The sequence below is a fragment of the Galendromus occidentalis genome, unplaced genomic scaffold (assembly GCF_000255335.2).
Source record: "Galendromus occidentalis unplaced genomic scaffold, Mocc_1.1 scf7180000076336, whole genome shotgun sequence".
NCBI classification, from domain to species: Eukaryota; Metazoa; Arthropoda; class Arachnida; order Mesostigmata; family Phytoseiidae; genus Galendromus; species Galendromus occidentalis.
In genome coordinates, this window is record NW_003804325.1 from 419,749 (window position 1) to 435,470 (window position 15,722).

Consider the following 15,722-nt stretch of genomic DNA (forward strand, 5'->3'; position numbering starts at 1 on the left):
TCACTCTTTGGAAGCCTTCAAAAACACAATTTGCTCCTGCACAAACATTTGAGCGAAGTATTGTTTGCATTCTCTGATGGGTGAAACTATGATTGCACGCGGGATCATGATTTTCATTATGGTCAAGAATGAAAATTCAAGGATATCCGCGACGGGTCGAAATGGCGTCTCTTATTCATACGAAGTCATCTTTATCATTCATTTCACGGCGAAAACGAATTTCACTGTGAGCAGATAGCAGATACTACCTCATAGTATGGTAATTCTCTCGTCCGATTATTGAATGAATGAATGAATAACTCCTTTATTACAAAAGGGGGGAAGGGGGGGATTATGTCGCTTAATGTCACTACCTCAAGCGTACCAATGTGCAGTAGAGCTGACGTCGATGTTTTCGAAAGGCTTCTCCATCTCTGGGAGAGAAGAGAGAGCAGAGCAGTCAGAAAAAGTCTTCTATCGCATTCCGAGACTACGTCGACTGGAATTATGATGGCAGTGGTGAACCCCAAGCCTACGATTCTTTCCATGTGTACTTCAGTCTACGTACTACAGTTCCGTCAACCTTCTGGTCGTTACGTTTTGTGGAACAAAGGTTCGGACCCGTGAGGCATTTAGAGGAGGAAGCCGATTGGGAGAAACTCATGTCAGAAGCTCTTGATGTCACATCATACTTCGAGGAGCCAACCCAAAAGGAACAAGAGGAAACATTCTGTCCCGGTGAAAAACGAATAAGTGCATTTTGAACCAATGCGGAGCATTACGCCGTTTAGGACGAGCGTTGCATGGTATTATATATTTCTCATTGATCCCGGGGCGAAGTACGGGCACCATTAATTTCTCTATGCGTAGCATAAAGCTCAATTCGCCTGTTTCCATGACGTCACACCCTCTCATAATTTGCTCGGAAACCTAGTCACGGGAGTTGAGGAACGGTATTCAGTACGGTTTGAGCTTCTAGTGCATTTCAGACAAATGCGAAGCATCACACCGTTTAGGAACGAGCATTGTTTCTCATTGATCCCGGGGCGAAGTATGGGTACCATTCATTTCTCGATGCACAGCGCAAGGCCCGATTCGCCTGTTTCTATAATGTCACACCCTCTCACAATTTGCTCGGAAACCTATTCACGGCAGTTACGGAACGGTTTTTCAGTACGGTTTGAGCGTTGTGCATCGAGTACCTGTCGACTTGATGTATCATTCTCGAAGTTCCTCGGAAACTCGGAAATAATTCAGAAAAGCGTAGTTCTACGCCCATTACCCGACTTATAAGTTATAGACTCAGTCAGTAGCCTGCGTTTTTTTTTTTCGGAAGCTTGAATTTGTGTTGGATACAGCTTCCCCCGAACAAGGAAGTCAGCGCGCTCGGAGACACAAAGATTTACTTCATAAGGCAAGTATCGGTGTTGCATAAATGCATACAATGATACATATCTATGTATATTATATCGTAGAAACAGCGGAGACTTTCCGCGTTTCGTCTTATTTTACTTTCCTAGCGACGAGCTGAGATACGACTCAGTTAAGCGTTTGAATCATAGTCATTTCACTAGGGGCAATCTTCGATCTCCGCCTTTGGCGAATTCGTCCACGATTTGATTCGGAAGTTCTCAGCTCTCGGTCAGATATTGATGACGGATATCAGGTGGGGTGTCGCCAATCATGAAAGAGGAAACCCCCGTAATGGGGTTGCGTGCGTGTAGTGCGTCCAAGCGCATGTGCGCGATTAAGTCTTTCTCGTGACCTCGAGAAATTCAACCCGGCATGATCGACAGCAGCAATCTGAATGCTCCGGAACCGATGGAACATATGATCGGAAAATTTTTGAGAAGCCAAGCTTCCCGACTTCGGAGGCTTGGGAAGCTATAGCTTACAAAGCTTCCCGCCAGCGCCGCCACTGATCTCCGAAGAGCATACGAGTCTAAGGCGCCTGTCATGCACCTCCCGCGGTCCGAGAGCATAAGCCACAGCGAAAGCATTCGGTTTCTTTCGATTCGTTTGGGGGGGGGGGGGGGGGTGAGGTTATAGATCAATTGATCACGTCATCGTTGCCCGTGATTTGCTGATCTTTCTCTGGCATTTCTCTCTATCTATCGCACTCTGAGCTCCGAGAAGGTCATTGACATCGGGGGCAGCTCGTTGTACAGTCGGAGGGAATGTGAAGCTTCCCGTCAGAAGTCTTCCTTCAGTTGCGGGATCGTGAGACAGTTCTCCTCATTGAAAACCGCTCATTGTCGTTCTGAATGCTTCTCAGCTTGCAGGCCGAAGCTCATTCTGGCAGGAAAATAACTCTTGCTCAGGACATGGATAATTTTCATCGAGGTGAGTATTCTTCGATTTTATTAGACACTTCATGCCGAATTTCACATCTCGCACGAATAAATCAGGCTCCATCCATCGAGAGATGCCGATGGGAAGAATGAATATGCGACGGAGTATGCTTAACCGAGAACCGAGCCGACTCGGACAACGTTTCCACTGCTCTCTGGAGCGGTGTAGGCGGGCTGGGTGAAGGTCTGGGGTTGAGCGAACGCTTGGGTGAAAGGAAGGGCTGGGACGAAAGCTTGGGGCTGTGCGAAAGCCTGGGGGTAGAGTGGTTGCGGGTAGCTCGGGATAAACGTGGCGGGTTGTTGAACGTAGCCTGTTTGGGGAATCTGGTGGAAGAAAGTCTGGGGAACTTGCTGCTGCTGCTGTTGTTGTTGTGGCTGCTGCAGTTGCGGCTGCTGCTGCTGCAGCTGCGGTTGCTGCTGCTGCAGTTGCGGTTGCTGCTGCAGTTGCGGTTGCGACTGCTTGTGAACAACTGGGGTGGCGATCTGTGGCTGAACGGCTTGCTTGGGCTGCGGCTGACGACGAATATCGGGAACTTCAGAGCTGGCGCCGATGTTGTTGTTCAGGTGATAGTATCTCTCAGACTGCCCGCACGGAATTGTCGGGCTGCTGACGCAAGTCGTGGCTTGCTGGTCGAAAGAGGAGTTGGCGGGGCAGAAGAACGAATACTGCATCACAGCCTGCTGACCGTCCGGCAGGTGGACCGGGTTGCAGATGTGGAAAACTTTGCAATCATTGACAACATCGGCGTAGTAGCCGAGACGACGGTTTGCGCAGGAGAATCCAACGTCGATGGTGCGCTCGACGACCTCATCGGCGGAAGCTGACAGACCCAGCAGAGACGCCTGTGGGGACTGAGTGGTGGTGGTGGTGGACGCCTGGCCGAGGAAAGGCGTATCACGGGCCAAGGCCACCGGCAGCACTAAAGCGGCGAGGAAGGCAATCATCTTCCTCGAGTGAATTGAGGTGACTGTTGGTGATCGGACCTGAAAGAATTATATACCGAGGCATCTCCGAGTGCGAGAGACCTGCAATCTCACTCTCTCACGCGTCCACCCACCCTTCTACGCCATCCCGTCCCAGAGATGAAAGAAGAATACCCCATGACGCGTCAGAAACCGCATGCTGCGACGCTGAAAGACCGAAAATATTCCTCGTCGAGATCGATCGATCGACATGCGCGCAGTGTAAACGGAGCTTTGATGTGGAGCTTGATTATTTGCTTCTCGATTCTGGCTTTCCCCGAAGCCGTCACGCACCCCATGCTCCATGCGCTCGGCGGCTTCATGCGCGACCGTTGTCTCTAGTGGACGCGAGCGATCATCCCGAAATACGCTTTGTTTTTCTTCAGCCGATCAATCACTCGTGCTGCGAACTGGCCAACACGTGGTTCCGATGAGATTTTGATTCGCCACATCGGCTCCGACACCTCTGAGATCGTGGTCTTTCGGATGCCGATGATCAGACGAAGAACTGCTTCCGGAGCACAATATGCTCTCTGGGATACCGTCGAAAACCGATTCGCGCAGCCCGACGAATCGTGTTCAAGTTTCGCCGACCGTCTCACAGGAACCTGTTTGGAGCTGACTGAACGAGAGTTTCCGGAAGCAATTGGTCGAGAGCATCGGACTCGGCAGCCTTATGTGACCGCGATTACATCAAAGTTTTTGGCAGTGATCAGCTGATATAATCGAGATTGTGCTGTACTATTTTATTTCCTTGCTCGATTTGCGGAGCCATGAGCCGTGATTCGTAGCTGATTCTCTCGGAAAAGTCGAACCTCTCTAAAGATATTCACCGCGGAACTTGAGCTATTCAATTCATCACACCGAACCTTCAATAAAATTGTAGCGACGAGCACAGAGACTGATGAAATGCTCTCAAGCGTGATCCATGCGGCTAGATACAATCTCTGACTCCTCTTCGCATACGCCGAATCGCTCATGTAGTTCTAGGATTAATAGCGGACCCAACTCGAGCCCCAAGCTTCCATTCGGCGTGCTTCGACTTCTCGTCGTAGCGAGAGGGTTCACGCTCGACTCCGAATCATCTAGGTCGACTCTTCGAGATCTTGAGCTGCGCGCCGCGGGCAGCATGAGAGTAAACGTCCTCAATGTCTTCCCTTGAAAATGACGTAATTCTCCGTCGTTTCAGAAATTGAACATTTTGCGACAGATCTTGCTTCATGCAGTGGTGGGATACAGTGCCGCTGGTTCAGCAGCTCCCTCGCCGATTCACCGCGCGGCAACGGCACTCCTGAGCCATGAGAGACCGTCTCCCGAATTTCATGAAGCCCAGGCGAGCACGCTCCGAGGTTCTCATCTAGGGTAATTTTTTACTGGTGCGGCCTTGTCGCCACAGGATGTGCGTCGTGATTAGCTGAGCTCATGGTTCGCATTGATGCTGGAGTGGATACCTCGGACAAAGTCTCGCTTCGATCGGATTTGAGAGTCAGCGAGGCCGAGAGCAGGAGCTGCTTGAGGCTGATATTCAGACGATTCCGTCGAGGAACCCCAAACGATCCTCTATCGAGCTCTCTCTTCTCGCTGAGAGACATAAAAGATTTTCAGGGAGACGGTATTTCTGACCAACTGGGGAATCGGTCACCAGTGCAAGACGAGCGGCTCGTCGAATATTTCGCAGAGATCAGCTTTCACAGAAGCATCCCAACTTTCCGACCGCGCGGCATATTATATTTCTTTGATGATTGTCGGATGAATACGATCCTCGATTAGTCTGGCGGCGTAATCCGAGATAAGAGCTCCTCCCAAGTGAGGAAAACGATTTTCCGCGCCAGCTCGCAGAATCCACTCATATCGTCCTGGGAATGAGAGGAAGCAAGTGCGAAGCATTTGGCGCCTTGCGATGGATTCGAGACCGGAACCCGGCCCGGCTCCTCCGGGAAGAGTATAGACATTATATTCTACAAGCCTATACTATGAAGGACAATAGCGCCGAAAACCTTCGGCGCTTCCATCATACACATACCAGCAAAGTAGGCTGAACGCTCTTATAATGATCCCCCGACGGTCACACAATGTTAAGTTAGAAAGCTGGGGAACAGCCAATACTGTACAGGGAAACATCCGGGACCACGAAGATTCGTATCCGGGGAGCTTATGCATCATGCGCTTTTATTGTTGTACCGTACACTGCTGTTTGTGAGCACTGTTTTGCAGTTCACAGCTCCGGAGACAATATTCGCGGGGTGGTCATAACGGAAAGAAGCTTAAGGTGGCGGAAATGAACAATGACCGAGTTTCGAACTTCTATGTACCTCGAATTTTCACGACCAGACGAAGATTCCTCATTGACGAGTATAAGCCACTCCCGAGATTCGGACACGAGATGACCCCCAATACGTTGGCATCTGATATGCCATTCAGATGCCGGAAGAATTCCGGTAGACTTGCGAGTGGCATCCAAAAAGGATTTGGACTTGTCCAGCTAGATCATGAACACCCTCCTATTCCGTTGCTCGTTCGAATTTCCGAGAACAAAAGTGTGTCGTGGTTGAAAGACGAATGTCATGGCGAATCGACGCTCTCGCTACCAGGGAGTGGGACTCAGGGCGAGGCTGTTTCCGGGCGTGCGACGCATATCTCTCCTTTCTGAAACTTCCGGCTCCTTCCGCCCGCAAATAATGGCAGCCCCCCTTCCACGCGAGCCCCATCCTACTGGGAACTTTGTAGAGAACGGAAGCCCTCTCGATATCCTTCTTCGTGTGAGCTCACGGTCGCAGTCGGTTCCAATAGGCCGTCAATGTGCCCGGGAAAGAGGAAGACCTGAGCTCCATCTCATCCTTGTACGTGCTTGGAGGGCCGTCATTTCCCCATGGAATGATATAGGCATCGGATAAGACACATGGGTCAAATCAAAGCTGCGTCCCCGCAAACACCTCGGCCGGCATAACTTGTTCCCAGGTCTATTGTTCCTCCCCCTCCTTTCCAGTATGGGTTTCGAATACACACGACGATCGATGACGACACTCTTGTACTTTCGTCCGTGGATACTCATAATCTGATACAATACCACTCTAGTCATGGTCGAGAGTATCCCACACTATCTAGCTTTTCGCTCTTCGTGCTCTTTTTCTCATAAGATTCCACATAACATACATTCGCTCAAGAAAATCCATAAAAAAATGTACCCGAAATATCCGCCGAGACTCGTTGCAAGGAGATGTGCGGCTGAAAGTGGTTGCGACAGTTATCCGGATTTTCGGCTCTCCTCCCGATTTAAAGCTCGAGCATCAGGACCGAGACTCCGAGAGACTCATGGACCGAGACGCATCGTGGAGGAAGCTTTTGGGATGAAAGAAAGAAAAATGCGAGCTCGCCGGACTCCACAAGTTCAGTAAACAGACCGCCGCTATGAATCGCAAGAGTCTTCGTAACAAAGGCAGAAGAATAGCTCGCCTCCGACCACGAGCTTGCCCCTCAGCGAGGCTTGTGATTTATTTTGTCCACGCTGTCACGCTCAGAATACGCCTCTGCGGGAATCGTTGTTTCCATTAATCCGATTTGGAACGCATTCATTCCGTTCATATGGGGCGCTCCGCCCGGCAGAACTTTCTTTAAGCCGACTGTCCTGCACGGGGAATCAGGTGTTCAAAAAATCGGCTCGATAATTCCTTCTGGTTCGGAAAAGAGACGCGATCCCGAATTTCGGAATGAAGGGAATGAGCTGGTCGAACAGCCGCTCTCGAAAACTTCTTCATCGCGAAACTTGAAAGACCAGCGAGAAACTTGAGCCCTTTCGAATATCCTCCACGCCGAGGAGGGAATCGTAGATCAAGGGCCGCTCTAAACCTTCGAGAAGAATTCTGCGATCAGAGGAACATCAAATAGGATGTGCTGCGCTTTTATCCGGATGGCACTTTCTTCAGTTGATATCCGGCCATTCTGTCATCGGGCTCGCTCAGCGGAGTATTCCGGAGGGTCTGATCCGAGGGCCTCGCACGAGCAGAGAGTTCTCTACGGAATCTTTGAGACTAAAAAGCAAGATTCACCTATGGAACGGACCTCCCGAAGAGGAACTGCGGCCGTGTTCGCGGAGCAGCCGACATGAGGCATCGCCCGGGCAGCTTGCCTCAGTGGCAACGCGGTTGGAATCTACAGAGCGACGGCAACGTGTGTACACACAAAGCTCGTGAATACGTTCATGGAAAGAGTCGAAGGCGCAGGTTCGACCCCTGGAGAGGGTTTCCGTCGTGGTAAGGTGGTCCGACGCATCGAAAGGCACGAGTGCCTATACAAGCGATGAGGGGAGGCTACGCGCTCCATCGAAATTCCAATAGGTCTGACCACACATTGTGTCGATTATTGTGAGCCCGAGGTGCGCGGGTCGGATTTGAGATGGAGAGTCGTCACAGATAACGTGCTTGTGAGATCAGAATAAATCAGAGTGTATGCCCATCCGTGGCGATGAAAGCTTCATGTTTTCCGTCCGGTCCAATAGTGGTCGAAAAGTAGCACTCCCAACAACAATTAAGTCTTGTGATACGTCTAATCGCATGCTGGAATTTCACACATTGTCTCACTCACGGTGATGTGAAGCTGCGATCGACATCGCGAAGAAACCTTTTTCCGTTCTCCCCGGGAGCATAATCAGAGTAACGGATTTGCGTCTCAAAGCGCCACAAGCTCAATAATTGATAATGATGGAACTAATGATGACGCATGATGTTCGCTCGATTCCTCGTGCCTGCTTGGCTCAGCGACATTTCACTGGAACTTTCGGATGAATTGGAAGCAACGGTATCAGCTGCTGGGAGTCCTACGGAGATATGTGCCAGGATTGGAATGAGTATATGAGCTCAGACAGGTCGACATCGGAATCGGGCACGTCGATGCTCACGAAAGCTTCGGACTTCCGGGTACAGAGCCTCCGGGAACGGCAATTTGATTGGATCTAGCTCGCCCGACGGAGTAGTTTTCCTTTCGCGCTGTTTGGGTGAGTCTTCCGATTCTTCAGATTCGAATAAGTGAAATCCTTCCGCACCACGAGTCAGCGATCAAATTTCAGGGAGAAGCCAGTGAGAAAAGAGAATGATGCCTCACCATATATTAGCGAGCAAATCCTCCGGAAGTACCTATTCCAATCCAGTCCGGATTGTTCAGCTACCTCCGGCGGCACGGCGTAGCATGAGCCACTCTATGCGTCCACGGCGGCTCGTGATCTGAGAGACGGAGTCTGAGCGCGGTGCACCGATCCCCGTAGTATCTGCCGGTCTCGCGAGGAAACTATAATGTAGCTGTGAATTCACTTCCACAGATCGCTCAGTACGGTGCGCGGATTGTCCGTTCTGGAAACCGAGCCTATGGGGATGTAGGGATATGAGTCCCTATGGAATCGGTCGGGAAGTCTGGGATCTTCGCTGCTCCAAACAAAAGAATGAGGAATTGCGCGTCTGATTATTATTCATGAGAGCGAAGCACAAGAGTTCTCCCTGGTAGCTATCAGGGCTCAGGATGTCTCAGAAAATCTAACGTCACTAAACCCTGCGAACTCCTCAGAACGAGAACAGAACAAACAGCGAGCCGCTGAAAGACACTGAAACTTCAATTCTCATCGAGGAGTGAGCGGTCCCCAAGTAGCGACGAGGTGAAATTCGGGGAGCCTTAGGAGTTTGTGCAAGATTCGCAATCGCAACGAGCGACTCTTGAAGACATGGATGACCATCGAGATAAATCATTGCAGTGTAACAGCTGAGGAATCGCGCCCTTGATGGGGTGATTTCGGACGAAACGCGCCCCATGATCTTCCCCGGCACCAGCGCCGTGACGATTCTTTCGCAGAAAGACAGCCCAGAAGTCAGACGATGCTCACATCTTTCACACCCCACGTCACATGACATCCGCACGACGCCCACGAGAAAGCGGCTCCGTCACGATGTATCCTCTCTTGATTGCTTTCCTTTCCTCGATTGATACCGAAATGGCTATGGAACCGAGGTCCCTGGGAAGGCTTCAGCAACATTATCCAAAAAGAGCATTGTGAGTGCGTTCCCCGCCATGGGCTCGGCATCAGACGCAATCATTCGCGAAACTGATTATCTCCAGGAGATAAATCTATACTACAGGGCGCGAGAGGGTGCTGGAAACAGCAGACGCCAGGGTTGGTCTTAAATTATAGCCTCTGGAGGTGGAGGAAAATTCCTCTGTCGCCTCGTTCACCAGGCTGATTTCTTCGGGCGAACCGGGAGTCGGATGCGAACTAGAAGAGGACACATCCAGCAAGGACGGGTCATTGGAGCTGGAGCCGCTGAATCGCAATCCCTCTGAAAAATCGTGAACTTTTCCTACGAGAAGCTCATGGGAAAAGGTCTCCTCGGGGGATGTTACAAGCGCGAAGCTTTAGACGGAGGGAAGCTGGAATAGCGCTTCCCAGGACCAACTGATAAGAGAGCGGACCACAGAGCTTCCCTGTTACTTGCCTCGCTTTGCTCCATTCAAGCAGAATAACATCGGGAGCTGTTTTAGCGCAACCTCGGTGTTCCGCCGCCAGAAGCCAACGCGACGTCTGCCTCCTGCGACAACGCCGCGACGTCTGCCTCCTGCGACAACGCCGCGACGTCTGCCTCCTGCGACAACGCCGCGACGTCTGCCTCCTGCGACAACGCCGCGACGTCTGCCTCCTGCGACAACGCCGCGACGTCTGCCTCCTGCGACAACGCCGCGCCGTCGGAAACATATTTTGTGAGGGCAGACGGTGTCGGTGGGAAATGGATTCGACAGAGACGCCTTCTCGGGATTGAGATCGTTTCGGGAAAAGCTCGAGTGTCCCGCTTTTTTGGATGGTGCTTCTCGGCGCTTCCTTCTTCGGACACTTATGCCGGAGCTCCAGATCTCGTATGTATGTAGATGTCGGGAGTCAACCCGAAGTTTGTGGGTATTGGTTATACCAAGTATGACCATCGAGGACGAGTTTGATTTTTGATCACCTCGCGGTACGAGTGATCCTGCCAAGGAGGAATCGTAAGAGCCAGCCAGAGACTCGACCCAGACGAATCTTGGCGCAATCAAGTCCGTCTTCTCATGTGACGTCAGTGATACCTGTCAGCGTACCGGAGACGCCGCAGCTCACATGTTCATAAAAGAACGACCAGGACCGGAGCGGAGATATTTGTCAAAGGCGGTGTTTCTCCGGCTGTAGACGGGAAACTCGGCATCGTCTCCTCCCTCGAATACAAGGACCCAGACTAGATGAAACCCAGACGGAACCTGCGGAACTTATGCGGAAAGAGCCTCCGGTTAAGTTGTGCGGCAATGCGTGGGGAGCAAGGACAATGTTCCCTTGACCAGCGATCTCATAAAGCAATTTTCGCGCTATGGATTTCGGGCGAGAGCTCCCCGCTGCCGCAGATTCAAATCATTGGGTGAGATTTATTCCGCTCATCAAGATCTCGGAATCGATGCAAAAATGCGGACGGAATCGGATTCCGACAGAGTGGCCTCGATGAGCTCCGAGATCGCCTCCACAGAGACAGGACAGCGTCTGCTGTACGCTGAGAGCTGGCCTTTGAAGGAAGCCAATAATTTATATTGACCTCAATGACAGGCTCAGCATGAGGCTCCGAGGAGTCTCAGCGTCTTCCTGCATCAGATTTGGACAACTGCTCCTTCTCTCCGTTTGTGCCAGGACAGAAACGTTTCTCGCTTTTCGAGTGGGAGGCGCTCATCACAAATTCCGAACGGTCGATACACTCCGGCTCTATTTGAATATCCGACTGATGTCCACGGACGGCTTCGCTAAGAAAGCACACAATTCATTTACATGCAGATAGGACTGACTGTCCCGCTCGGTCGCTGGACTCATGAGGCACACTCATATGATCTGCTCCTAATGAACTGAACGTCTCAGCAGCAAGCGATGGAAGCTGAGTACTCGGAACACAACTCTCGTAGTATTCGAGAGATCCGGAAAATTCGTGCGAGCGGAATCCCAGAGGGAGTCCCTCCGCCGGATACGCGAACTATCGTCCTCGTGTTAAATTGCGAGCGAGATGAGGAGGTCTCCAGTGTCGAGCTTCCCTGTGGGACTCTCCCAAAGGATGCTCGGCACAATTATTGCGGCCTCTTCGAGGATATATCAGATGTTTTTCGGGCGCATCACCTAGCGGGAAAATGTCTCTGAACTCCTGTATAAAGGGGGAAGGCCTGCAATCACGAAAGTTCTGCGAAGAAGAACCGTTCGATTCAGGTTTTGGATGCTTCCAAGGGGAGGGACGATCGGGGGTGAATGGCTCGCGGAAGAGCGACACCGACAAATCGACGAGGAGAGGAAGCGAGAAATCGCGATCCGAGAGCAACCGGTGCCTGGACCGAGACGCCCGCCGGACTTGCTTCGGGACGTTGACCGCCGAACCTATTTATACAACCTCTCGTAAGTCTGACGGCTGACGCAGAACTCATGATGATGTTGTGGGGGGCCGTGTAGTCAAGCAGCCCGTGTGTTTCACCAAGACTTCTTACCGAGAGCACGAGCTTACTCCGTGGAGCCGGTCAGCGGGAGTTTGGGTTTCCGGGATAGTTTATTTACACAAGTAACGGTCTGCTAGTGCCCTCCTTGCCGCTTTATCACCGTGGCTCGGGTCCTGGTTCCTCTTCGAACCTGGAGCTTGCCGAATGAGGTGGAATCCCGATCGTAGCTCAAAAGAGTTCGAGGAAATCCCCGAATGCATGAATCGAATCATGGAGCTCGATCGGAAAGTTCTCTAATCTGCGTGTCGGAAGGGAACGGCAATCGTCATTCGCCTCGAATCATTGTTGCGTAGCTGATCGATGCCGCAATCAGAGAATGTGAAGCGAACTAGCCCGATATTCGTCGCCTATCCCAGATCATTTCGACAGAGGTGAAGGGACTCTCGACACCGGTCTCCATCGGAGAGTTCGGTATCCCATGTGTCTCTTCACTTCGCGGTTGCCAAACGAGCTCGGGTCCTCGACGGTCACGATTCATGATTGAACGGAGTCTCATCGCCCCGGGAACCATCAAACTCGTAGCGTCAATTCATAGAATATCTCATGGTAGCTCTGGCTAGATTCGGACAATCGGACCGGAATTTCGGCTCTCCCTAGAGCCATCGGTTATGGTCTATGGTGGGCGGAACCTACTCCCACATCAGGACCTCGATCACCTTCTCTGGAGAAAACCAGTCGCAATCTCTCCACGACAAGAGAGATGTGGTCGAGCACTCCGCGCGTTAATCTCTCGCACCAAAACTCCATTTACCGAATCTCGTTCTCGAGAATTTTGTACCGAACAACAGGTGCCCATTTCTTCGAAATATGCGGAGATGCTTTGCGAGGCGAGCAATGAAGCTAATGGGGCGCATCCTATGAAATTAAACCGATGACGATTCTTGCTGAGCTGCAGTGTTTCAATAAGGGCCGGGCAGACCGCTCTGCCGAAAGTTTGCTCCAAGTCAAGATGAAGGTATGAAACGCATTCGAGAATAATTCCAGCAAGCGGTGGATTGAGAAATGGATAGTTTCGACTGGCGGCCTCCGAATATACCCTGCCTTTCGGAGCCCCGGTTGAGAACAACCGCCAGAGCTGCGGAAAGTCTCACTCGCGGTCCTGAAGGCAGAGCAGACTCTGAATTAATGAAATCGTTTGACAACCCCCGAGAAAAATGGAGAGCTCCACAGCATGATAGGCGATCGTTTCCAGTTGAACTTTTCCCTCGGGATACAATGTCAGAAAAAAATCGCTAGGAAAGTTCCCCAACCCGCATCGACTCTCGATGAAGCTCTTATCGGGTGTTCGATTCTTGCGCGACGTGTCCCGAACGATATCATTTTGAGGGCGATAGTGTACGCACTAGATTCCATCCAGAATGCATATTTCTTCCTTCTGAGACTCTCTTTAACGCGTCAGCTTGCTGTTTCCCCAAAGCATTGATCCGTCCCGCCTCCCGATAGCACTTCGACGCCTTTTCGACGTTTTACAAGGGAGATGACATCGGTGTTACTTGGAGATGACGGCTGCTCGCGTCCTTCTCCGACGCCTGCCGACGTCCGCCCTACTCGGGAGTATGAGCTAACCGCCGATATCTTCTATGACATCCACGGCGCATAGACACTTCTCCTAAGGTCTCTGAGAAATAACGGAAACCCTTTTGCCTCATCCGTCCGAGGGGAACTCGTCTCTGCGTGGTGTCCCCACTCTGTGACAGAGCCCGAAAATGACGACATTTCGAGAGATGTCGCGGGCAAAACCCGATTTCAGCTTCCAGTGCGCACTCATCCCACGAGAGGGCAATCGACCGCGAGCCGGAGACGGGCTCACTCGAGGATTCTCCGTCGACGTCCCGTCAGCCTAATTGTTCCGCAAGTACTTGTCAGCCTCTCCAGGCCGGAAGAAGCAGCCACGAACAGGGGAGCCTGGGTCGCGGGATCCCAAATGTTGTGCCCATCGGGGCTCCGGATCCGATTCAAGGCGCGAAAGGTGGTTTAAGTCAGGGATAAGCAGTCTCCAGTGAATGGGCTTTCTCCGACGCAGCTTCTCCGAAGGTCAAGGGTGAACAAATGAACGCTATGTGTAAGTGATCCCGAGCGCAGTCGCATTTCGCATTAGCTGACGCTTCATTAGCTCGAACAGGTCCAAATGTCGACCCGAACAATCCCGACGATTCTCCGGATGACAGGATATGGGTGTATCAAAAAAGTATACATTTATTCAATCGATTCGTGATGATTCGTATTCCACATTGCACGATGATATTGTCGATGAGAAATACTCTCTTGGATTTCGATGCTGTCACGACGTGGCACCACTCACGCCCGGACACCAAAGTAGCGGGTTCTTGAGTTATAACGAGATGCACGGAAGCTCATCGAGGGGAAAATGTCGCTTAGATCCGTGAGAACTTCCCTCGTCAAACGGTTATCAGATGCACCTCGGGTTTCAGAGTCCGCAGAGACTTGCAGGCGAATGAGTTGGTGAAAGCTGTATATATCCACGGATTCACAGCAGAATTTAGAGAAGCTAATAGCAGGAAAACCATGAAAGGTGGACTGACGTGTTCTCCTCCCGCAATTTTATAGGCGAGCAGGAGCTCGGCGATCGAGTACGGACTCCAACAGACTATAAAACACAACACCACGGTGAAGGTCATTTTTACCATCCGGACTTTGGCCTTGGTGATGCGCCGATTGCTTTCGAAGAAGCCGGCCGTATTGACTCCGAAATTCGCTGGGGCCGACGTGGTCTTCGTCATGTGGTGCCTCTGAATACGCACGATGATCAGGCAGATTTGAATATAGCAGAAGAGCATCATTACTACAGGGACACCGAGGATTAGAACCACAAAGTACGTGGTGTAGATACGTTGCCCGAATCGATGCCACGAGAAGTTGGCTTTACAGTCGTACCAACTGCCGTGATCGTGGATCCGAGTGTAAGAGAACAGGAACAGTTGTGGGATTGACAAGGCCGCGGCGAGAAACCAAGCGAATACAATGAGCTTCTTGGCGAACTTCCGATAGCCCACTCGGCAGCGGTGGTTGTTGAACTTGATCTTGTGACTTTGTGGCGATTTGTCGGAGCTCTGGTCGTGATCGCTCCTCCTGAGACTCGCCGTCTGCCATTGGGACTCGATGGCTCGCATGGTAATCAGTCGATCCAACGACATGCCGGTCAAGATGTACGTGCTGAGGTAGAGCACGTAAACTTGGGCGAACTTGACCAATTTACATAGCACAGCACCTCCTCTGAACTGTATCGTCAGGTCCCACGCGAGTTGGGGCAGGATGTTCAGCAACGCAACGAGGATGTCAGCCACTGTCAAGTGCAGCATGAACAATTGTACTCTGGACAGCGGCCGATTCTGTCGGTTTCTCAAGAGCACTGCGTGCAAAACGAACAAGTTCGACGAGAGCGTCAAAAAGAAGATAATTACAAGAGTAGCACACTTCACACTCAACACCCAGTTCTCCGGTTGAGGAACGAAATCTGTATCGGTGATATTGTATTCCATGACGAGATGTTTTCCTGATGGCAGCACGAGCTGACTGGAGCCGGCTGGCGTCAGCAGAAATCGTGAGACATATTCGGCCGATTCGACTGCATGAGTCGCTGGACTCGACAGTTGAGGACCTATTGCTTCCTGACTTCTTCGCGGCTATGCGTGCAATGAGGGAACCGACTTTCCTCGCGCGGGCAAAAGCTGAACCGAGCAGCGCCCTCGGTGGACGTCTCCGAAACCCCCAACTTGTATTGCGACCGATTAAAAGATGTCAATATAGGACACTCGAGGGCTTTTGCTTCTTCAATTTTCCTCCCCGGAGAAATTCGCATGACGGAAATTACCTAGCAGTCGTCTCGAAATCATCACTTGGAGCGCGATATCTAATGGGGGCTCGGTGCGTCCGGAGGATTTCGGGTCA

General features: G+C 51.4%; 2 protein-coding genes across 2 annotated transcripts; both read right to left on the reverse strand.

Moving 5' to 3' along the window:
- Positions 1-2,323: 2,323 nt before the first annotated feature.
- LOC100899395 (putative mediator of RNA polymerase II transcription subunit 12) lies at positions 2,324-3,294 on the reverse strand. The gene has a single exon (XM_003738832.2). It carries the CDS (start codon positions 3,273-3,275, stop codon positions 2,442-2,444), a length of 834 nt encoding a protein of 277 aa, XP_003738880.1. The 5' UTR covers positions 3,276-3,294; the 3' UTR covers positions 2,324-2,441.
- Positions 3,295-14,096: 10,802 nt separating this feature from the next.
- LOC100904928 (oxytocin receptor-like) lies at positions 14,097-15,313 on the reverse strand. Its single transcript, XM_029113129.1, has 2 exons — positions 14,915-15,313; positions 14,097-14,812 (listed from the first exon to the last, which is right to left on the reverse strand). Exons 1-2 carry the CDS (start codon positions 15,311-15,313, stop codon positions 14,213-14,215), a joined length of 999 nt encoding a protein of 332 aa, XP_028968962.1. The 3' UTR covers positions 14,097-14,212.
- Positions 15,314-15,722: the final 409 nt, after the last annotated feature.

What these genes read in the sequence shown, in the direction of transcription:
- LOC100904928 (XM_029113129.1), bottom strand. Translation starts at nt 15,313, where the DNA reads ATGGAATACAATATCACCGATACAGATTTCGTTCCTCAACCGGAGAAC. An exon ending in TCGAGTCCCAATGGCAGACG is followed by an intron (nt 14,813 to 14,914) that starts GCGAGTCTCAGG and finishes GGCTATCGGAAG; the next exon opens with TTCGCCAAGAAGCTCATTGT.
- LOC100899395 (XM_003738832.2), bottom strand. Translation starts at nt 3,275, where the DNA reads ATGATTGCCTTCCTCGCCGCTTTAGTGCTGCCGGTGGCCTTGGCCCGT.